The 24,053-nt window shown below is 42.3% G+C and overlaps 1 protein-coding gene across 1 annotated transcript in view; it reads left to right on the forward strand.

The window, feature by feature from the left end:
* Positions 1–6,014: 6,014 nt before the first annotated feature.
* Positions 6,015–24,053, forward strand: part of dzip1 (DAZ interacting zinc finger protein 1) — a gene marked incomplete at both ends in the record, with an annotated part of 38,441 nt that continues 20,402 nt past the window's right edge. The window contains 10 exons of the mRNA XM_083777630.1: positions 6,015–6,023; positions 6,318–6,505; positions 10,087–10,339; positions 11,394–11,630; positions 15,275–15,359; positions 17,648–17,763; positions 19,872–20,066; positions 20,846–20,908; positions 21,802–21,864; positions 22,797–22,859. Of these exons, the coding sequence (XP_083633756.1) occupies positions 6,015–6,023; positions 6,318–6,505; positions 10,087–10,339; positions 11,394–11,630; positions 15,275–15,359; positions 17,648–17,763; positions 19,872–20,066; positions 20,846–20,908; positions 21,802–21,864; positions 22,797–22,859 (1,272 nt within the window). The remainder of the gene's footprint in view (positions 6,024–6,317; positions 6,506–10,086; positions 10,340–11,393; positions 11,631–15,274; positions 15,360–17,647; positions 17,764–19,871; positions 20,067–20,845; positions 20,909–21,801; positions 21,865–22,796; positions 22,860–24,053) is intronic.

Consider the following 24,053-nt stretch of genomic DNA (forward strand, 5'->3'; position numbering starts at 1 on the left):
TACTAGTCGACTAAATCAACTAGATTTAGTCGACTAAAATCTTATGACATTTAGTCGAAAAACTAGACTAACACTAAGACATTCCAGGTGACTAAAATGTGACTAAAACTAAATGACGTTTCAGTCCAAAGACTACGACTAAACTAATAGTCGTAGTCGTAATACTAATAGAAATTTGCTGCCAAAAACAACACTGCTCTAATGAAACGCATTAGAGCTATTTACCAGAGCTAGTTCAGTCCTATAGCTCTGGTCCATAGCTCCAAATGAAACGCATTAGAGATTAGAGCTATGGACCAGAGCTAGTTCAGTCCTATAGCTCTGGTCCATAGCTCCAAATGAAACGCATTAGAGCTATGGACCAGAGCTAGTTCAGTCCTATAGACCGATTCCGTAGCGGGTCTCATGGTCGCAGTCTACGTATTTCCTGTAGGCGGACTCGGCGTAGCTGCGGGGGTAAAACCCTCACCAGGCGCACCTCTTCCACTACAGTGAACGGCAGAGTGACTGATGTTAGTTTGCCTCAAACTTTACTCCTTTACCTTTTTTTTTACTAACACTAACATTACAAAGATGCCCAGAACATCGAGATGAACCTGTGTAGTTTATGGCTGCTCCATCAGTAGTGGCAACATAAAAAATAAAAAAACTGAATGTCAAAATATCCACCGTGGTGGCTGAGACCAGAGCCATAATGGTTGAGACAAAGCAGTGAAGGGTCCTGAAAGATACATAATTTCAGTCTTACCCAATACCCAATCTTTCTGTTTTATGAACACAAGGCTGCTGTATTTTATACCTCATACTAAGCATTTAAAGTATGAGGTATAAAGTACAGCAGCCTTGTGTTAATAAAACAGAAATATTTGGTATTGGGTAAGACTGGCGTTATGTATCTTTCACTGCTTCGTCTCAACCATTACTCAATGGCTCTTGTCTCCGCCACCGCGGTGAATATTAGACATTCCGTTTTTTTTTTTTTTTTATGTTGCCACTACTGTTGGAGCAGCCATAAACTACACAGGTTCATCTCGATGTTCTGGGCATCTTTGTACTGTTAGTGTTAGTAAAAAAGCAGGTAAAGGAGTAAAGTTTGAGGCAAACTAACATCAGTCACTCTGCCGTTCACTGTAGTGGAAGAGGTGCGCCTGGTGAGGGTTTTACCCCCTCAGCTACGTCGAGTCCGCCTACAGGAAATACGTAGGCTGCGACCATGAGACCCGCTACGGAATCGGTCTATAGCTCTGGTCCATAGCTCTAAATGAAACGCATTAGAGCTATGGACCAGAGCTATAGTTCAGTCCTAGCTCTGGTCCATAGCTCTAAATGAAACGCATTAGAGCTATGGACCAGAGCTAGTTCAGTCCTGGGACTTTGGAAAACCAAAAACATTCTCTCCAAGCGGCAAGCGGTAGTCCAGAGGACGATACGGTGCGGTGTCGCAAACAATCTGCAGTTTAACAAGTTGTAGTAGTAGAGTTGTAGTTTAAACACCACTGTGTGTGTGTGTGTGTGTGTGTGTGTGTGTGTGTGTGTGTGTGTGTGTGTGTGTGTGTGTATTGTGTGTGTCAGTGTGTACTGAGTGACATGCCTGTTGTATCACGAAAACACATGCCATGATCCTGCAGATTCCATTTGGTTAATATGGGTTCTTCTAACGACTAAGTAGGCTTGATTGATTGATTGAAATATTTATTAACAGTTTGTAGAATTACAGTATGCATTTCAAGCACAAACTCAATACAAAGACTGTTAACTGTGAGTGGACGACCCAATTAAGCATTACACTTGTTTACAAGAGGGTCCACCATGTTCAATTCATAAAAACATTTAGAGACGTACAAATACACTTCTATATCGTTAAAGGAGAATTCCATGCTAGAAGGCTTTCTTACCTTTCTTTGTAGTCGTTACGTCCCCACCAAAGAGGTCCAGGTGTTATTTTGTGCAAAAGGTCCTTATTGGCTATTTCCCCTAATATAAGCCCTCAATGGGGGTTGGGTTTTTGTGCTAATTCGCTTATTTCCATCAAAATACGTAAAGTGTGCCGCTCGGGATACTATTTACATTATGAAGAGAGGATATATACAATTTATTGTTATTTTTGAGCGACAACACCCCATAGCCCCATTCAATTCAATGCCATTTCAATGCAATTCATTGAGGGTTTATGGTAGGGGAAATAGCCAATAATGCACTTTTTGCACAAAATAACACCTGGACCTCTTTGGTGGGGACGTACACAAATAAAGTACAAATAAAGGTAAGAAAGCCTTCTAGCATGGAATTCTCCTTTAAAGAACAGAACAGGAATTCAGGGTCCATTTGGTTAACACGGGTTCTAACGCTAAGTAGGCTAAGGGTCCATTTGGTTAATACGGGTTCTAACGCTAAGTAGGCTAAGGGTCCATTTGGTTAACACGGGTTCTAACGCTAAGTAGGCTAAGGGTCCATTTGGTTAATACAGGTTCTAACGCTAAGTAGGTTAAGGGTCCATTTGGTTCCATTCATAAATACACTGTCAGGGTGAATTACATGGAAATGTTTAATAATAGGTTTAGACTGGTTTATATTACTAAGTAGGCTAAGGGTCCATTTGGTTAATACAGGTTCTAACGCTAAGTAGGCTAAGGGTCCATTTGATTCCATTTGTAAATACACTGTCAGGGTGAATTACATGGAAATGTTTAATACTAGGTTTAACGTTTGATTGATTTGAAGTGTTTATTTGCAGAAATTACAGTACATTTCATTAAGCACAACTCGATACAAAAACCTGTTAACTGTGAGTGGACGACACCATAAAGCATTAGAGTAATTTAACTAAATTAACCAGTCTAATGCTTTACGGTTTCTGTAGTAATGTAAAGCACATTACTACAGAAACCATAAAGCATTACAATTTACAATTTAGTCATTTAGCAGACGCTCTTAAATCCAGAGCGACTTACATTAAGCAAGAACAAAAAAGCATGGGAATACATCACATAAAAACATTTATCATGAAACATGCGTAAGCTAAGAACGTAACAGTGGAATATCTATATAATGAAGCTATATATATATATACTACTATGCTATACATATGTGCTATGACGTGCTATGACTATATACAATGCAATTATAGTGCTGTCTACATAACATGCTATAAGTCTTTAGACAGGTTTACATTACTACTGGTTTACATTACTACAGGCTCCACCATGTTCAATTCTTTAGGTCTGAAGCGTTGTAGTAGATCATTAGAGGCTGTGTTTGGACAACATTATGTCTCCCCAGGGGGAGTTCCCTTCCCCTGTGTGTGTGTGTGTGTGCGTGCGCGTGCGCGCGTGCCCGTGTGTGTGTGTACCCGAGGGAGGGACGCTTGTTTCGGTCTCCATGGTAACCGGTATGGTGACAGAAAGGAAGGACGCTCTGACGCTCTGTAGAGAGAACAGAACACAGAGGCAGAAAACCTGCTCGCTTTTACAGTATATAGATAGATAGAGCTGCATTCACTCACTGTAGAGAGAGAGAGAGAGAGAGAGAGAGAGAGAGAGAGAGAGAGAGAGAGAGAGACAGAGAGAGACAGAGAGAGACAGAGACAGAGACAGATACACAGAGACACAGAGGACACAGAGACAGAGAGAGAGGGAGAGAGAGAGACACACACACACACACACACACACACACACACACACACACACACACACACACACACACACACACACACACACACACACACACACACACACACAGATAGAGAGAAGAAGGCTTCTACGTTCTCCACACAGAAGAAGAACGCGTCCATACGTTGGTTCTACACACGGGAGGACGCCGTCAATCTAATTCGGCACGCAGAGAATAAATTAATTCTCCACACAGAAGGATAACATGTCCTCTTCACAGCCAGGAGGATAAATGTCCTCTTCACAGCCAGGAGGATAGGAGCCATCGGACATGGTAAGGACTAAGGACAGAGGAGACAGACATGGTCATAAGGACAGAGGAGACAAACATGGTAAGGACTAAGGACAGAGGAGACAGACATGGTAAGGACAGAGGAGACAGACATGGTAAGGACAGAGGAGACAGACATGGTAAGGACAGAGGAGACAGACATGGTAAGGACAGAGGAGACAGACATGGTAAGGACAGAGGAGACAGACATGGTCATAAGGACAGAGGAGACAGACATGGTAAGGACAGAGGAGACAGACATGGTAAGGACAGAGGAGACAGACATGGTAAGGACAGAGGAGACAGACATGGTAAGGACAGAGGAGACAGACATGGTAAGGACAGAGGAGACAGACATGGTCATAAGGACAGAGGAGACAGACATGGTAAGGACAGAGGAGACAGACATGGTCATAAGGACAGAGGAGACAGACATGGTAAGGACAGAGGAGACAGACATGGTAAGGACAGAGGAGACAGACATGGTCATAAGGACAGAGGAGACAGACATGGTAAGGACAGAGGAGACAGACATGGTAAGGACAGAGGAGACAGACATGGTAAGGACAGAGGAGACAGACATGGTCAGATGGACAGAGACACCGCTGCCGTCGCGTCTCTGATCTGCTCTAAATGGACTCTGCAGATGCAGGAATAATAGGTAGAGATGATCATGGTGGTGGTATCATGGACTCAGAGCAGATGCAGGAATAATAGGTAGAGATATCATGGTGGTGGTATCATGGACTCAGAGCAGATGCAGGAATAATAGGTAGAGATGATCATGGTGGTGGTATCATGGACTCAGAGCAGATGCAGGGATAATAGGTAGAGATGATCATGGTGGTGGTATCATGGACTCAGAGCAGATGCAGGGATAATAGGTAGAGATGATCATGGTGGTGTTGTTGTGGCTGACCTGATTAATTGAAAAGGGGGGTCCCTGTTGTAAACAATGCTTCGTCATCGCCGTGTCGTCCACATTTAAAACAACCCCCCGAACGCCCGGGGTTATTTAATTAATTCAATCAGAGGTTATTTAATTAATTCAATCAGAGGTTATTTAATTCATTAAATCAGAGGTTATTTAATTCATTAAATCACAGGTTATTTGATTCATTCAATCAAAGGTTATTTGATTCATTCAATCAGAGGTTATTTAATTAATTCAATCAGAGGTTATTTAATTCATTAAATCAGAGGTTATTTAATTCATTAAATCACAGGTTATTTGATTCATTCAATCAAAGGTTATTTGATTCATTCAATCAGAGGTTATTTAATTAATTCAATCAGAGGTTATTTAATTAATTCAATCAAAGGTTATTTAATTAATTAAATCAGAGGTTATTTAATTAATTCAATCAGAGGTTATTTAATTCATTCAATCAAAGGTTATTTAATTAATTCAATCAGAGGTTATTTAATTAATTCAATCAGAGGTTATTTAATTCATTCAATCAAAGGTTATTTAATTAATTCAATCAGAGGTTATTTAATTAATTCAATCAGAGGTTATTTAATTCATTCAATCAAAGGTTATTTAATTAATTCAATCAGAGGTTATTTAATTCATTAAATCAAAGGTTATTTGATTCATTCAATCAGAGTTTATTTAATTCATTCAATCACAGGTTATTTAATTCATTACATCACAGGTTATTTAATCCATTAAATCAGAGGTTATTTAATCCATTAAATCAGAGGTTATTTAATCCATTAAATCAGAGGTTATTTAATTCATTAAATCGGAGGTTATTTAATTCATTAAATCAGAGGTTATTTAATCAATTAAATCAGAGGTTATTTAATCCATTAAATCAGAGGTTATTTAATCCATTAAATCAGAGCTCCCAGCGATTTATAGCAGCGCAGCACCTTTAGCGACAGACCGGATGTTATCCCGGATGTGGCTGAAGTAGCTAAATGTAGCCAAAACACTCTTGAGGCGATCGACAACAACGTGAGGCATGATTAATTCTACCGCGACTAGCGACGGAACACAGGATCTTTGGTTAGAATTGGACTGAATGCGTTGTGAGATTGTCGATCAGCTATGTTTAGCACGTGGAGATATGCAGGCTGTGAGAACTGAGACCCTTTTCACAATAAAAGCATGCAGCTTTCACAAGTTGGCCCATAATAAAGACAAGGAAAAGGATTAAGAATTAGGTGGCATTTCACATTGCATATGAGCTATTTATTTCTCCAAAATGTATTTAAAAATATATATACTGTGCTGTGCTGTGCTGTGCTGTGCTGTACTGTGCTGTACTGTACTGTACTGTACTGTGCTGTGCTGTGCTGTACTGTACTGTCTTTATCCTAAATCCTGCCTCTTGTCTTCTGATCTCTCTCTCTCTCTCTCTCTCTCCCAGCCATTCCGTGACGGTGTGTTCTACGCCTACCCCTCCCCCGGCCCCCCCGGGGACCCCCCCTCGGGGACCACGCCCCCCTCCCTGCTCCACTCTCCTCTCAGCCAATCGTCATCCAAAGGCTACTACTCCTCCGCCCCTCCAGCCAGCATGACCCCGCCCTCCAGCGCCGGCGGCGCCGCCCCCTTCAGGTGGGTTACGGACCTGTGATTGGTCCATTTGGTTCCATGTGTTGTTGTGTGCAGTGTTGTTTTCGTCGACTAAAACTAAGTCGAAAAATGTCCGTCGACTACCTTTTTTCACTGACGAAAACTAAAACTAAATGAAAACTAAGCTACGATGACTAAAACTAAGACTAAATATACTGACAATTTCGTTGACAAATTAAAAACTAGACTAAAATGTTAGGAAGGGACTAGTGGACAAGAGATCCACTATAAGTCATTTTACACTTGGTTGCATGCTGAAAATAGCAGATCTACAAGATCTCTACAAGAAGCTATTTTCAGCAAGTGTAAAAACACTCATTACGACGGCATCAAGGCCCGCCAAAACACATTTTAGTCGACTAAATCACCTGTAGATTTAGTCGACTAAAATCTTATGACATTTTGTCGACTAAAACTAGACTAACACATTTCCAGGTGACTGAAATGTGACTAAAACGAAATGAAGTTTCAGTCCAAAGACTATGACTAAAACTACATTTCGAAATTTTGCTGCCAAAAACAACACTGCCGGGTGGGCAACTTTGAAGATGGAAAGGGCCGTTATTTCTCACTCCCGAGGGGCCACAGTGCACATTTAGTTTAGTTTAGTTTATTCGCACAATAAAAACAGTACAAAAAAAGGTAACATCGATAAAAGAGAAGTGTGTGCAGGTGAGAAATGAAACCTTATATGTGGTTCTCACCAAAGATAATATACAAATAGTAAGACAAAGTAATCAAACATAGGTATGGAAAATAACAAAAACAACAAGAAATACATTATTTACACTTGTGAAGTGTGTGTGTGTGTGTGTGTGTGTGTGTGTGTGTGTGTGTGTGTGTGTGTGTGTGTGTGTGTGTGTGTGTGTGCGTGTGCGTGTGCGCGTGTCTGAGTCCGAGTATGTCTGAGTATGCACAATAAGGCTACATTACGTTAGAATCAAGTGGAGATGGTTGCTTCAAGAGGCTGGCCCTCAATCTATGATTAAAGTTACAGAGTGAAGATGAGGAGTTGGCAATAAGTATGTGTGAATTCCAGAGTAAAGAACCTCTGACTTTTATGGAGAACTGGCTAAGAGTGGTACGGCTGAATTAAGGGAGGATGAATATTGTCAGCCTGGTGGAGACAATAAGTGTGACTTTGTCAGTGAATGTGTTTTATTGTACTGTAACATAGGGTTTAAAAAACAAGGCCACACAGGCAAAGTTTGTCCTCCTACTCAGATTACAAAAATCGGACAGTGTGCAAGAATCCCAGAATAAAAAGGATCAACATAATATTGCTATATAGAAATATTCTGTTACAAGTAAAAGTCCAGAATTAAAAATGTACTTCAGTAAAAGCACAACCATATTGGTAAAGGCTTAGGAGTAGTACATGTCTAATATTTAAAAATGAGATCACATTGATTTATCAATACAGATTGTGTTCAATAGCAACATACAAAGTAAATTGTATATCTATATAATATACTGTATACTTGGGAGTTCCTTGAAAGCCACTTCTTCATCTCTTGAGTCGAAGACAGCCACCAGCTCCTGCATCAAATAAAGTATTATGCAATTATGTGCCTCTGACCAATCATGAGACAATATGGTAAACAATAAGGTTTTTCATTTTAGCAAATTTTTTTAAATAGCAAATGTACAAGCTAGTAAAATGGTGGAAGCAAAAAAGCTCTTTAGCTGTAAGCATCAGACACTCGGTATGTCAAATTAATTTATAAACATCACAACAACCACGTGTAACAACAACCATGTATTTTGAAAGGAAATGCATGTGGTCTCCTGTAATGCATTGCAATCGCCATTCATTCAGTGTCTGGTGTACACAGCATTGTAGCTTATTTAGTTTATTACGACATACCTCTGTTCTGCAACTTATGCTTCGATGATGATGTTCCGCGTCAATTATTCCATTAGATTGCGGTCGAACTGGAAGATATCTGCGTTGGTGAAATGTTCACTGCACACTCAAAGTGGTTTGAGTACAGCTGGGATTGCATCTGTACTTCATAGTTCTAAAAACAAAGCCAGCCAGTGGAATTTCGAGTCGGACGCTGCGCAGCAGTGCGCACGTTCGAAATCACTACTATTACGCTACTTACTTACTACCAGAGACTACTAACTACTATACCACCACTACTGCTGTTACTATTACTACCGCTAAATATTAGCTATTATTATTACTTCTATCGCTTTCAACAACAAACACGAGAAACTTTCAGGTTCCTCCTGGGTGGCTGCCCCTAAGGGGCTGCCTCACTGTCTCCCAGTGCCGGTCTGTCTGTCGCGCAATGCACTGTGGGTATTGTAGGAAATGATATTACCGTGCCTCGGCTAATTACATGACTTGTTCTCCGCAGCGGTTTTATCAAATCTAAAAATTATTTTTGTTTTCATGAACGGATATCATACTAAAGCATGACAAAGGCCATGTAATAGTGGCGAAGTGATCCTTTAAGTGCATTTATATATGAAAGAACAGGATTGTACTATGTTGCACTGTCGTAGCCAAAAATAGCCGATCTACAAGCGACAGGCAGGCAAAAAACATACGTCGATTCGGTCGAAACGACGTATGTTTTTTGTTTTTTTGCTCAGCATCGAAGCCGTGTTCTCTAAATACCATCCTGTATAAGGGGTGGGCAACTGGCGGCCCGGGGGCCACATGCGGCCCCCCACCTTCACTTAATGTGGCCCGCATGTTAATATCAGAATACTGATATAGTACTGATTGCAGCTGTTTACAATTCCAAAACCCGCTTGAATTACTTCATGACTAGTATTAAATGACTAGTACTAAAATGTTAATGTCTTTTTGTGTCCACTGTAGTTATGTTAACAGTTCATAAAGTTAACATAACTATAACTAAATGCATTTGAAATTCTATAAAAGTAACTTTTCAGGATTCCAATTCAAAAATAACCAAAGCGTGCATGTCGAGTGAACTGAAGTCAGTTGAAAATTTTCGACCAGGGGAGGCGCTAAAGCTTTTCAACTTCCTTGAAAAACATGGAAGCGACTGACAAAAGACGGGACGTAAAGGCTCAGTTCAAATGGCTAGTTGGATTTTCTTTGGCGTTGTTATTAAGTTTGAATTAGTGTAAACCCTTTCTGCCCCTTCACGTTTTGGATTCATTGTGGCGAAAAGGGTAAGAAGCGTGTATTGTGGAAACGTGCGCCGTTTCTGAACCGCGGTGGGAGGGGCCCAGTGTGTGACCTCATCAACTCGGAGCTACAGAATGAGCGTATAGGGCACATACTGTATGGGGCTAAATACCATCCTGTACATGTCATATCTCTGTCAGGTTCCAGTCGCGCAGGGAGCCCGTGGACTGGGGGGGCCTGGGGGGGCCTCAGTGGTCTCTAAATACCATGCTGTACATGTCATGTATTCAGGTTCCTGTCGCGCAGGGATCCTGGGGCCTGGGGGGCCTCAGTGGTGTCTAAATACCATCCTGTACATGTCATGTATTCAGGTTCCAGTCGCGCAGGGATCCTGGGGCCTGGGGGGCCTCAGTGGTCTCTAAACACCATCCTGTACATGTCATGTCTTCAGGTTCCAGTCGCGCAGGGAGCCGGTGGACTGGCGGGGCCTGGGGGGCCTCAGCATCGAGCGCGTGGTCTCCGAGGTGGACGTGGAGGCCCTGCAGCGCCACGTGAACGCGGTGACGTTCTGCAGCGTGGAGGCGGAGCGCTGCGAGCGCTGCCAGGCCGCCGTGGACCCGACGCTGCTCAAGCTGTTCCGCCTGGCCCAGCTCACCGTGGAGTGGCTGCTGCACTGCCAGGCCTTCCTGGCCCGCAACCTGCAGGTACACGGGGAGGGGGACCCCCCCATGGGGGTTTAGGGGTCCTGTAAATATAAAGATTATATTCATAGTTTAACTGTAAACCTGCAGGTACACGGGGAGGGGGACCCCCCCATGGGGGTTTAGGGGTGCTGTAAATATAAAGATTATATTCATAGTTTAACCCATTCTGACCTGAGATCAGATTCATACGAGGTTTCCACTGGACACACACTGGTCTGATTAACCCATTCTGACCTGAGATCAGATTCATATGAGGTTTCCACTGGACACACACTGGTCTGATTAACTGTACAACCTGCAGGTACACAAGGGGGACCCCCCCATTTGGGGGGTTTTGGGGGCAGTGTTGTTTTCGTCGACTAAAACTAAGACGAAAAATGTTCGTCGACTAACTTTTTCCACTGACAAAAACAAATGGAAACTAAATGAAAACTAAGCTATGATGACTAAAACTAAGACTAAATATACTGACAATTTCGTCGACAAATAAAAACTAGACTAAAATGTTAGGAAGGGACTAGTGGACAAGAGATCCAGTATAACTCATTTTACACTTTGGTTGCATGCTGAAAATAGCAGATCTACAAAGCGTCGCGGTGCGACGCGTTGTGAGCTTGTAGATCGGCTATTTTCAGCAAGTGTAAAAACACTCATTACAACGGCATCAAGACCCGCCAAAATACATTTTAGTCGACTAAATCACCTGTAGATTTAGTCGACTAAAAGACATTTCCAGGTGACTAAAATGTGACTAAAACTAAATGAAGTTTCAGTCCAAAGACTATGACTAGACTAAAATCGAAATTTGCTGCCAAAAACAACACTGTTTGGGGGGTCCTGTAAATATAAAGATTATATTCATAGTTTAACCCATTCTGACCTGAGACCAGATTCTAACGCACAGAAGAATGGTGGTTCTTTTTTTATTTTATTTTTTTTAATAAAAAATAATAATATATATTTTTTCAAGAGTCTGATATAAAACGCCTACATCATGAACCAAAAATGAACGAAAAACAAACGTCCAGTTCGTTTCGTCATCCCGCCACAACAGGCCACGGAGGAGCGAGCGGAGGCGGCGGAGCGCGGCCGCGAGGAGCTAGCCGCGGGCCAGAAGGCGCGGGAGGAGGCGCAGCGCGCGCAGCTAGCCGCGCAGCGCGACAAGAGCAAGGCGGCGCAGCGGAGACGCGAGACGAAGACCCGCGAGCTGCTGGCCGAGCTGGAGCAGAGGGAGAAGATCATCAGGACGCAGCAGAGCATGTTCGCCCCGGGGGTCGTCAGCAACAGGAAGGTAATTAACCCATTCTGACCTGAGATCAGATTCATACCAGGTTTCCACTGGACACACACTGGTCTGATTAACCCATTCTGACCTGAGATCAGATTCATACCAGGTTTCCACTGGGACACACACTGGTCTGATTAACCCATTCTGACCTGAGATCAGATTCATACGAGGTTTCCACTGGACACACACTGGTCTGATTAACCCATTCTGACCTGAGATCAGATTCTAAAAAAATGTCAGTCGTTCTTCGATTTTTCAAAAATAGCAGACCTACAAGCTCGTAGTGCGCCACTCGGTGGCGCGCTATGAGCTTGTAGATCTGGTGAGTCTCTTACCACCGCGGCTCAGTGACATGTTGTAGTTTTAGTAAAAACAGAAAAATGTGTTTGGGTGAACGGTGAGTCTCTTACCACCGCGGCTCAGTGACGTCATGTTGTAGTTTTAGTAAAAACAGAGAGGTGTGTTTGGGGTGAGCGGTGAGTCTCTTACCACCGCGGCTCAGTGACGTCATGTTGTAGTTTTAGTAAAAACAGAGAGATGTGTATGGGTGAGCGGTGAGTCTCTTACCACCGCGGCTCAGTGACGTCATGTTGTAGTTTTAGTAAAAACAGAGAGATGTGTTTGGGGTGAGCGGTGAGTCTCTTACCACCGCGGCTCAGTGACGTCATGTTGTAGTTTTAGTAAAAACAGAGAGATGTGTTTGGGGTGAGAGGTGAGTCTCTTACCACCGCGGCTCAGTGACGTCATGTTGTAGTTTTAGTAAAAACAGAGAGGTGTGTTTGGGTGAGCGGTGAGTCTCTTACCACCGCGGCTCAGTGACGTCATGTTGTAGTTTTAGTAAAAACAGAGAGGTGTGTTTGGGGGAGAGGTGAGTCTATTACCACCGCGGCTCAGTGACGTCATGTTGTAGTTTTAGTAAAAACAGAGAGGTGTGTTTGGGGTGAGAGGTGAGTCTCTTACCACCGCGGCTCAGTGACGTCATGTTGTAGTTTTAGTAAAAACAGAGAGATGTGTTTGGGGTGAGAGGTGAGTCTCTTACCACCGCGGCTCAGTGACGTCATGTTGTAGTTTTAGTAAAAACAGAGAGATGTGTTTGGGTGAGCGGTGAGTCTCTTACCACCGCGGCTCAGTGACGTCATGTTGTAGTTTTAGTAAAAGAGTGTTTTTTCATCTCCAGAACAGATAGGGTGCGTTTGGTTTTACAGCTCCAGAACAGATGGTGTCAGTTTGTTTTTAATCCACTTACAAAATTATGATGTCACTGCCCCCTCCCCCCACCCACCCTTTTAACCCTTTAAGAATTTCACAGGCTTCTAAATCAGTGGATTAATTTCAAGCTTTAAAAAAAAGAAGTTCAATTATTCAACATTTCTCAAACTCTTTTGAAGGATTTTCCCCTGGAACAGAGTATTTTCAGATGGGGTCTGAGGCCAATTACATGTAATTCTGTTTGAGAACCACTGATATAGAAACATTCTTCAGAAAACTATCTGACTTAGAAGCCTCATCCTCGGGTCTAAATGGAAATAATTCTCCTGGAATCATTTGCATTTCAAATCATTTGCATTTCAAATCATTCCGGGGGTCGCTCTAGTTTCACTTCACCTATTTATAGCACAGATCTATAACGCGTAGATATGCCTGCCTGCCTGCCTGCCTGCCTGTCTGTCTGCCTGCCTGCCTGCCTGCCTGCCTGTCTGCCTGCCTGCCTGTCTGTCTGTCTGCCTGCCTGCCTGCCTGCCTGCCTGCCTGCAAGTCTGTCTGTCTGTCTGCCTGTCTGCCTTCCTGCCTGCCTGCCTGTCTGTGTTCCTCTAGTCAAGCGTGTGTGTAGGGGAGCTGACCCAGTGGTTGTCATGGAAACAGCTGTAGTGTTTGGTGACAGCAGGGTTGCTAGGAGCAGAGCCTTAGATATAGACCAGTGGTGGGCAACTTTGACGATGGCGAGGGCCACTATATTTCCACAATCACTCCAGAGGGCCAATATATTGCATATTACTGTCGTAGCAAAAATAGCTGATCTACAGCTTGTAGATCAGCTATTTTTGCTATATTTGAATTGAAAACCAGATTATTTTTTGCTATTTTTTAAATGGAATCCTGAAAAGTATGCAAATGCATTTAGTTATAGTTGTGTTAACTTTATGAAATGTTAACATAACTACATTGGACACAAAAAGACTAACATTTTAATACTAGTCATTAAGTACTATAGTCATTTAATACTAGTCAAGCAAGCAAAGATTTTAGTTAAAATGTTCACTCTGTAACAATATATATTCAAAGATTTGAGGCACATTTTCACGATTTTTCAAAAATAGCAGACATACAAGCTCGTTTTTTTTCAATACAAGCTCGCTTTTTTTCAATAGCTAAATTATAACATAATGCTTAAAACACCAAAAGGGGTTCCCGCCCAGAATGGGTTAATGATTGTCTCCACCAGGCCGAAGGCATGGGGAGAGAGTATGTTTTATTGTCTCCACCAGGCCGAAGGCACGGGGAGAGAGTATGTTTTATTGTCTCCACCAGGCCGAAGGCATGGGGAGAGAGTATGTTTTATTGTCTCCACCAGGCCGAAGGCATGGGGAGAGAGTATGTTTTATTGTCTCCACCAGGCCGAAGGCATGGGGAGAGAGTATGTTTTATTGTCTCCACCAGGCCGAAGGCATGGGGAGAGAGTATGTTTTATTGTCTCCACCAGGCCGAAGGCATGGGGAGAGAGTGTGTTTTATTGTCTCCACCAGGCCGAAGGCATGGGGAGAGAGTATGTTTTATTGTCTCCACCAGGCCGAAGGCATGGGGAGAGAGTATGTTTTATTGTCTCCACCAGGCCGAAGGCATGGGGAGAGAGTATGTTTTATTGTCTCCACCAGGCCCAAGGCATTGGGAGAGAGTATGTTTTGCACTCCGTCCATCCGTCCGTCCGTCTGTGAACAGCTAATCTCCGGCACCGTTAACCCGGTCGATGCCACATTTTGCGCGCACACTCCCCGGATGCCAACGATGAACCACTGCCCCACATTTTCCAGAATGGCCTGTTGTAGCGCCACCAGGAGGCCGTCTTTTTTATATATTATTCCTCCAGATTCTGTCCAAAAATCCCGCAAATCGTTACACACTCTATAGTCATGTGTTCAAGGCGGATCTGTCCCATATTTCGTATTCCATCCTCATTGGCTAACATTGGCTTTCAAAGTTGGCAGGATTGTCCCGTTTTGAACAAAAAGCCTCAAATCATGAACGCAGCGTGCAATTTACCTGAAATCTTTCACACACTTTACTACTAAGCTGAGGAATATATCCCTCCCTTTTCACATTGGCCTGTTATAGCGCCACCAACAGGTGGATTTTTGCGAAACACATTTTTGGAACAAAATGCCTCAAAATCATCCAATTGCATATCAGAGGCGTGAGAATAAATTGCACCCTTTTCACATTGGTCTATTATAGCGCCACCAGGAGGCCACGACCTGACCTGGCCTGGTGGAGACCTGTCCTATTATAGCGCCACCAGGAGGCCACAACCTGACCTGGCCTGGTGGAGACCAGGCCGAAGGCCTCAGTGTCCTCAGTGAGACAAAAGGTTGTCCTCTGTCTGTCCTCAGTGTCCTCAGTGTGACTAAAGGTTGTCCTCTGTCTGTCCTCAGTGTCCACACTGTGACAAAAGCTTCATCAACGCCGGCTTCCTTCAGAACCACATGCAGCGTCGACACCCTGATGAATACGACACCCGTAAGTACCTCATTAACCCCTCGCTGTCTCACTGTACCTCATACATTTCATAAGGGATAACATCTGGCTAGGTGGTCGTTGTCCAGATAGAATTCACCGACAGGGAGTTTAACCACCGATGTGGTTAAACTCACCGCTGAATTAAGCAATCAGAATCAAGCATTCAACCAAGCCATGTAATAATGTCTGATGATAACGTGTTAAATCCCACCTGGAGAACATAATTAATGTAATGTTTCAGATAGTGACATAATTAATGTAATGTTTCAGATAGTGACATAATTAATGTAATGTTTCAGATAGTGACATCATTAATGTAATGTTTCAGATAGTGACATAATTAGTCATGTTTCAGATAGTGACATAATTAATGTAATGTTTCAGATAGTGACATAATTAATGTAATGTTTCAGATAGTGACATCATTAATGTAATGTTTCAGATAGTGACATAATTAATGTAATGTTTCAGATAGTGACATAATTAGTCATGTTTCAGATAGTGACATAATTAATGTAATGTTTCAGATAGTGACATCATTAATGTAATGTATCAGATAGTGACATCATTACCGGGTAATGTAATGTTTCAGATAGTGACATAATTAATGTCATGTTTCAGATAGTGACATAATTAATGTAATGTTTCAGATAGTGACATAATTAATGTCATGTTTCAGATAGTGTCATAATTAATGTAATGTTTCAGATAGTGTCATAATTGTCTCCACCAGGCCGAAGGCATGTGGGGAGAGTATGTTTTGCACTCCGTCCGTCCGCGTGTCCGTCCGTGTGTCCGTGTGTGTGTCCGTGTGTCCGTGTGTCCGTGAACAGCTAATCTCGGCCACCGTTAACCCGGTCGATGCCATATTTTGCACACACACTCGCTGGATGCCAACCATGAACCTCTGCCCCAAACTTTCCAGAACGGCCTGTTATAGCGCCACCAGGAGGCCGCTTTGTGCAAAACAAGTTTTTGCACAGTACACCTACAGATTTTGTCCAAACATCACGCAAATTGCTACACAGTCTCTCTACAGCCATTCAACGAAACGGGTCTTTCAGATGTATCAGACTCCATCCTGATTGGTTAAGATTGGCTTCCAAAGTTCACAGGAGTGCTCAGTTTCAAACAAAATGCTGCAAATCATGAACACATCGCGTGATTTCCGTGAAATTGTGCACCCACATTCCCACTAGGCCGAGGACGAAATGCCACATGAACAATTTCAACTCAGCCTCAAGGTGGCGCTATAACTGGCCGAAAAGTGTTTTTACCTCTAACTGCACGGATCTGTGGATAACCTTTTTCTAGTTAATGTAATGTTTCAGATAGTGACATAATTAGTCATGTTTCAGATAGTGACATAATTAATGTAATGTTTCAGATAGTGACATAATTAATGTAATGTTTCAAATAGTGACATAATTAATGTAATGTTTCAGATAGTGACATAAATGTCATGTTTCAGATAGTGACATAATTAATGTAATGTTTCAAATAGTGACATAAATGTCATGTTTCAGAAAGTGACATAATTAATGTAATGTTTCAGATAGTGACATAATTCATGTAATGTTTCAGATAGTGACATAATTAGTCATGTTTCAGATAGTGACATAATGAATGTAATGTTTCAGATAGTGACATAATTAATGTAATGTTTCAGATAGTGACATAAATGTCATGTTTCAGATAGTGACATAATTAATGTCATGTTTCAGATAGTGACATAATTAATGTCATGTTTCAGATCTCCAGACAGATACCACACAAGGCAAAGAGATCATTTTGAATGACCCTATTGTCGCACTTCCAAACATCAATCTTTCATCAAATTTAGAGGCTCTCATCTATGGAACTCCCTCACTCACTCACTCACTCACTTAAATCCTCATTATCCTTGCCAATATTCAAAAAACATCTAAAGAAATATCTTATTTTTTCCTCTCTGTAGATTACATGTTTTACCTTGATGCGTTATATTTTCTTTTGTGTGTTTGTTGTTGTATTGTTTATTTCTGTTTTTTGTGCAGTCTGTGTTTTTATTTCTTTACTGCACAGCTGCCCCCCTTTGTAGACTTATGTACTGTTCTTTATGAACTTTTAATCTTTTAAACCAATGACCTCTTCCTACAGGAAAGGATTCCAAATAAGCCTTCTGGCTTCTTCCCTTCCTTGCGTTGTATTTTTGTTCTTTGATATGTTATTGTCTATTTTTTGTACTACATGCTAAATAAATAAACCTAAACCTAAAACCTAGTGACATAATTACTGTAATGTTTCAGAGGTCCAGTCGGACAGCGACTCCCGGCTCCAGGTGGAGAACCTGAGGAAGGAGAACGTGGTTCTGAAGGAACAGCTGATCCAACAGCAGCAGACCCTGCTGCTCAAGGCGGAGCAGGTGAGTCCATATCTCTGACCCTGCTGCTCAAGGCGGAGCAGGTGAGTCCATATCTCTGATCCAACAGCAGCACACCCTGCTGCTCAAAGCGGAGCAGGTGAGTCCATATCTCTGACCCTGCTGCTCAAGGCGGAGCAGGTGAGTCCATATCTCTGTCGTAGCGCGTCGTATGCGCTCACAGGCGTACGCAAAGGCTCGACTTGTGGAACTTAGATATGTAGACATATCACTCTCTAGTGTATACTTAGATATGTAGACATCCTCAAGGACCCATCCCACCCAGGTCACCTGCTGCAGCTCATGCCCTCAGGGAGGCCCTATAAAGTCATCAAGACAAGGACTAACAGACTGAAGGACAGCTTCTACCCCAGAGCAGTCATAGCTCTAAACACTTGAACTCTGACACTCGACACTTTATGAACTAAAAGGACTTACTGTGCAATATGCGTTCAATGTTTGTATTTTGTGTTTTATATATAGAGTATTATGTCTTTTGTTTTAAATGCACTGAGCTGGATTGCAAATCAATTCTGTTGTCTCGTACAATGACAATAAAGATATTCTGATTCTGATTCTGATCACTCTCTAGTGTATACTCATAGATTCACTGTACAGATACTGTTGTTAGAAATAATCCTCATGAAAGAAAAACAACAAAGACAAAATAACCTATAGAGAACGGAAAAAAAACACTAGTTGATCAGTTCAGACCCTAAACCCTTCTGTCATGGAACAGTTCAGACCCTAAACCCTTCTGTCATGGAACAGTTCAGAACCTAAACCCTTCTGTCATGGAACAGTTCAGACCCTAAACCCTTCTGTCATGGAACAGTTCAGACCCCAAACCCTTCTGTCATGGAACAGTTCAGACCCTAAACCCTTCTGTCATGGAACAGTTCAGACCCTAAACCCTTCTGTCATGGAACAGTTCAGACCCTAAACCCTTCTGTCATGGAACAGTTCAGACCCTAAACCCTTCTGTCATGGAACAGTTCAGACCCTAAACCCTTCTGTCATGGAACAGTTCAGACCCTAAACCCTTCTGTCACGGAACAGTTCAGAACCTAAACCCTTCTGTCATGGAACAGTTCAGACCCTAAACCCTTCTGTCATGGAACAGTTCAGACCCTAAACCCTTCTGTCATGGAACAGTTCAGACCCTAAACCCTTCTGTCATGGAACAGTTCAGACCCTAAACCCTTCTGTCATGAAACAGGTCAGACCCTAAACCCTTCTGTCATGGAACAGGTCAGACCCTAAACGCTTCTGTCATAGAACAGGTCAGACCCTAAACCCTTCTGTCATAGAACAGTTCAGACCCTAAACCCTTCTGTCATGGAACAGTTCAGACCCTAAACCCTTCTGTAGGGAACAGTTCAGACCCTAAACCCTTCTGTAGGGAACAGTTCAGACCCTAAACCCTTCTGTCATGGAACAGTTCAGAACCTAAACCCTTCTGTCATGGAACAGTTCAGAACCTAAACCCTTCTGTCATGGAACAGTTCAGACCCTAAACCCTTCTGTCATGGAACAGTTCAGACCCTAAACCCTTCTGTCATGGAACAGTTCAGACCCTAAACCCTTCTGTCATGGAACAGTTCAGAACCTAAACCCTTCTGTCAGGGAACAGTTCAGACCCTAAACCCTTCTGTCATGGAACAGTTCAGAACCTAAACCCTTCTGTCATGGAACAGTTCAGACCCTAAACCCTTCTGTCATGGAACAGTTCAGACCCTAAACCCTTCTGTCATGGAACAGTTCAGACCCTAAACCCTTCTGTCATGGAACAGTTCAGAACCTAAACCCTTCTGTCATGGAACAGTTCAGACCCTAAACCCTTCTGTCAGGGAACAGTTCAGTGGTTAACTCATTCTGACCTGAGATCAGATTCATACGAGGTTTCCACTGGACACACACTGGTCTGATTAACCCATTCTGACCTGAGATCAGATTCATACGAGGTTTCCACTGGACACACACTGGTCTGATTAACCCATTCTGACCTGAGATCAGATTCATACGAGGTTTCCACTGGACACACACTGGTCTGACTAAACCCTTCTGTCATGGAACAGTGAAACTGAACGGTTCGGTTTTTGTTTTTCCAGGAAAAAGAGCACCAGTGTAAATACAACGAACTGCAGAAAGAACTGGAGCATCTGAAGGCTCTGGAAGTAGCCTGGAGGAGACAGGACGGCAGAGACAGGAGGAGAGAGGACAGCAGAGACAGGAGGAGAGAGGACAGCAGAGACAGAGACAGCAGAGACAGAGAGGACAGCCGAGACAGAGACACACACAGAGAGGTAACACTATACTGATGTATGTAGAGGTTAGCACTGAAGGCTCTAGAAGCAGCCTGGATGAGACAGGACAGCAGAGACAGAGACAGCAGAGAGGACAGCAGAGACAGAGGTAATATTATACTGGTTAATACAGAGACAGTAGAGACAGAGGTAATATTATACTGGTTAATACAGAGGAGAGACAGTAGAGACAGAGGTAATATTATACTGGTTAATACAGAGGAGAGACAGTAGAGACAGAGGTAATATTATACTGGTTAATACAGAGCAGAGACAGTAGAGACAGAGGTAATATTATACTGGTTAATACAGTAGAGACAGTAGAGACAGAGGTAATATTATACTGGTTAATACAGAGGAGAGACAGTAGAGACAGAGGTAATATTATACTGGTTAATACAGAGACAGAGGTAATATTATACTGGTTAAAGGTATATTCAGTGATTTCACTCAAAAAACCTTAGGTTTCGTTTTTGGCTGTGGGACCCAGCCTTTCGTCCAATCAGGATAGAGAGTCAAAAACGAAACCTAAGGTTTTTTGACCCCCAGGGGTTAACTGGGGACAGGGAGGAACTCCTTATATGGTCAGCACACTCTATAGTAGGGAGGATTATCACAACAAAACAAAAAAAATAAGTGATATTTGAATTAAGTGAAATCACTGAATATACCTTTAATACAGAGGAGAGACAGTAGAGACAGAGAGGTAATGTTAATATATGTTAATATAATGTTAAAATATGTTGTTTTTTTTTGTTTTTTTTTCACTGTGTTACCAGGAAGTGGACAGAGAGCTACAGACTCATGCTATCTTCAAACTGGAGCAGCAACTCAAGGAGCAGGTGTGTGTGTGTGTGTGTGTGTGTGTGTGTGTGTGTGTGTGTGTGTGTGTGTGTGTGTGTGTGTGTGTGTGTGTGTGTGTGTGTGTGTGTGTGTGTGTGTGTGTGTGTGTGTGTGTGTGTGAGAGAGCACTCGGTGTCATGCTACGAGCTTGTAGATCAGATTTTTTTTTTTTTTAAGATCGTGAAAATGTGGTGCAGATCTTGGAATATATATATTCGTTCAGAGCGAAGCACCGCTGACATAGAAACGTAGGGATTTCAGAAAAACGTTTTCTCATTTAGAATATACTTTTTCTTTCTTTTAGAATCGGCCTTTAGCCTCCCCCTGGCCAGCCTGATGGAGGGGAAAGGAACTGGTTGGAATAACGTGTTCCTTCCACGCGCTACGTCCAACCAGGGAAACTCCCCCCTGTCAGGTGTAAAGGAGCAACTTGGACACTCAGGCATGAAGGAAGCATGAGTTCAAGTCCGTTGCTCTCCCCTTGTCCCCCATATATGGGGACTAGGTTGGTCTCCCCTTGTCCCCCATATATGGGGACTAGGTTGGTCTCCCCTTGTCCTCCATATATGGGGACTAGGTTGGTCTCCCCTTGTCCCCCATATATGGGGACTAGGTTGGTCTCCCCTTGTCCCCCATATATGGGGACTAGGTTGGTCTCCCCTTGTCCCCCATATATGGGGACTAGGTTGGTCTCCCCTTGTCCCCCATATATGGGGACTAGGTTGGTGGAGGGTGTGTAGAGCCCAGGATCACATTAGATGATGACACAGGGGTGAAAAATGGGTTACAAAATCGTGGGATAAAAAAAATATATATATAAAAATAAATAAATAAAGAATCTGCCTTTAGGTCTAAATAGGTTTAATAACACCTGTCCTTTTTTTCCTTCCAGGACAGGAAGTGGGAGTCGAGGATGCAGGAGGTCAAAGTGCAGCATGAATCTGAGAAGGACCAGGTGATTATAACGAGGCCGTCGTTCTCATCAACTCGTTAGACGACACACACTTTAATTAACCCATTCTGACCTGAGATCAGATTCATACGAGGTTTCCACTGGACACACACTACAAGCTCTAGGTCTGCTATTTTTGAGTGGTGCAACCACTCCAAGGAACAGGAATGTCCGCGTTCACATTATGTGTTGTCAGTATGAGTACCAGTAGGGGCGCTGTTGTGCCAAAAAACAGAGAGAGAGTGAGACAGTGCTGACACTGTTGCCTGCTAATGATAGAGAGAGAGAGAGAGAGAGAGAGGGGAGTGGCACCACTCTGTTCACACGGGTGTGATTTTTTTTAATCGTTTAAAATGTGTCTCAAATCTTTGAATATATTATTCTTTCAGAGCGAACGTTTTTAACTCAAATCTTTGAATATATATTCTTTCAGAGCGAACGTTTTTAACTCAAATCTTTGAATATATATTCTTTCAGAGCGAACGTTTTTAACTCAAATCTTTGAATATATTATTCTTTCAGAGCGAACGTTTTTAACTCAAATCTTTGAATATATATTCTTTCAGAGCGAACGTTTTTAACTCAAATCTTTGAATATATATTCTTTCAGAGCGAACGTTTTTAACTCAAATCTTTGAATATATATTCTTTCAGAGCGAACGTTTTTAACTCAAATCTTTGAATATATATTCTTTCAGAGCGAACGTTTTTAACTCAAATCTTTGAATGTATATTCTTTCAGAGCGAACGTTTTTCACTCAAATCTTTGAATATATTATTCTTTCAGAGCGGACGTTTTTCACTCAAAACGACCGACATAGAAACATGAGGGTGTCTAAATGTGTAGAATAAATAATTAATTACAACTTGATTGCCCGGAGGTTTTGGTCTAATCAAAAAAACGCAAAATCAAACGTTCCTTAATTTTCTTCCAGGACAGGAAATGGGAATCAAGGATGCAAGAAATGGAAGACCAGCACGAATCCGAGAAGAGCCAGGTACTGGTGTCTGTTACTGGTGTCTGTTACTGTTGAAATAGAGCCAGATACTGGTGTCTGTTACTGGTGTCTGTTACTGTTTAAATAGAGACAGGTACTGGTGTCTGTTACTGTTTAAATAGAGACAGGTACTGGTGTCTGTTACTGGTGTCTGTTACTGTTTAAATAGAGACAGGTACTGGTGTCTGTTACTGGTGTCTGTTACTGGTGTCTGTTACTGTTTAAATAGAGACAGGTACTGGTGTCTGTTACTGGTGTCTGTTACTGGTGTCTGTTACTGGTGTCTGTTACTGTTTAAATAGAGACAGGTACTGGTGTCTGTTACTGGTGTCTGTTACTGTTTAAATAGAGACAGGTACTGGTGTCTGTTACTGGTGTCTGTTACTGTTTAAATAGAGACAGGTACTGGTGTCTGTTACTGTTTAAATAGAGACAGGTACTGGTGTCTGTTACTGTTTAACCCATTCTGAACGGGAACCCATTTTGGTGTTAGCATCATGTTATGCTTTAGCTATTGAAAAATAGCAGATCTACAAGCTCATAGCGCGCCACTGAGTGGCGCGATACGAGCTTGTAGGTCTGCTATTTTTTTGAAAAATCGAAGAACCACTGACATAGAAACATAGCTTTTTCAGAAAACTGTCAGGATGTAGAAGACGTTTATAGAATCTGATCTCAGGTCAGAATGGGTTAAATAAATACTTTTTGAAATGTCTATGAGGAAAAATGCATCGGGAATCATTTCCTGGGCCAGGCGTCGTCATGAAAGGGGGCAGGACTGCTCCATACTATTCATATATTCTATGGCGTGCTATGACTACATACAATGCAACTGTAGTGCTGTCTACATAACATGATATAAGGTGCTATTTACACGAGGATGGTGTTCATAAAAAACGGCAAAATAAAGTACCGTTTAGCGCTGTCATTTAGACGAGAACGGTGTTCTCAGGAGGTGAAAACGCATCGAAGTGAAACCGCCTTCCAGAGTGGAAATCTTTCAGAACACCGTTTCCTATGGTCTCCATATAAACAGGCAAAACGGTGAATCCGCAAAACTTATGACATCATGGCTCACGTTGGATCACAGCGCATATGTTTATTACATTGATGCAGAGCCATATAATTATGATATAATGGAGTTCCTGAACAAGCCTCCCTCCTCGCCTACAAAGTGCTGCTCATCAGCGATGT

This window comes from Protomyctophum parallelum (assembly GCF_964188405.1).
Source record: "Protomyctophum parallelum genome assembly, chromosome: 12".
Classification (NCBI taxonomy): Eukaryota; Metazoa; Chordata; class Actinopteri; order Myctophiformes; family Myctophidae; genus Protomyctophum; species Protomyctophum parallelum.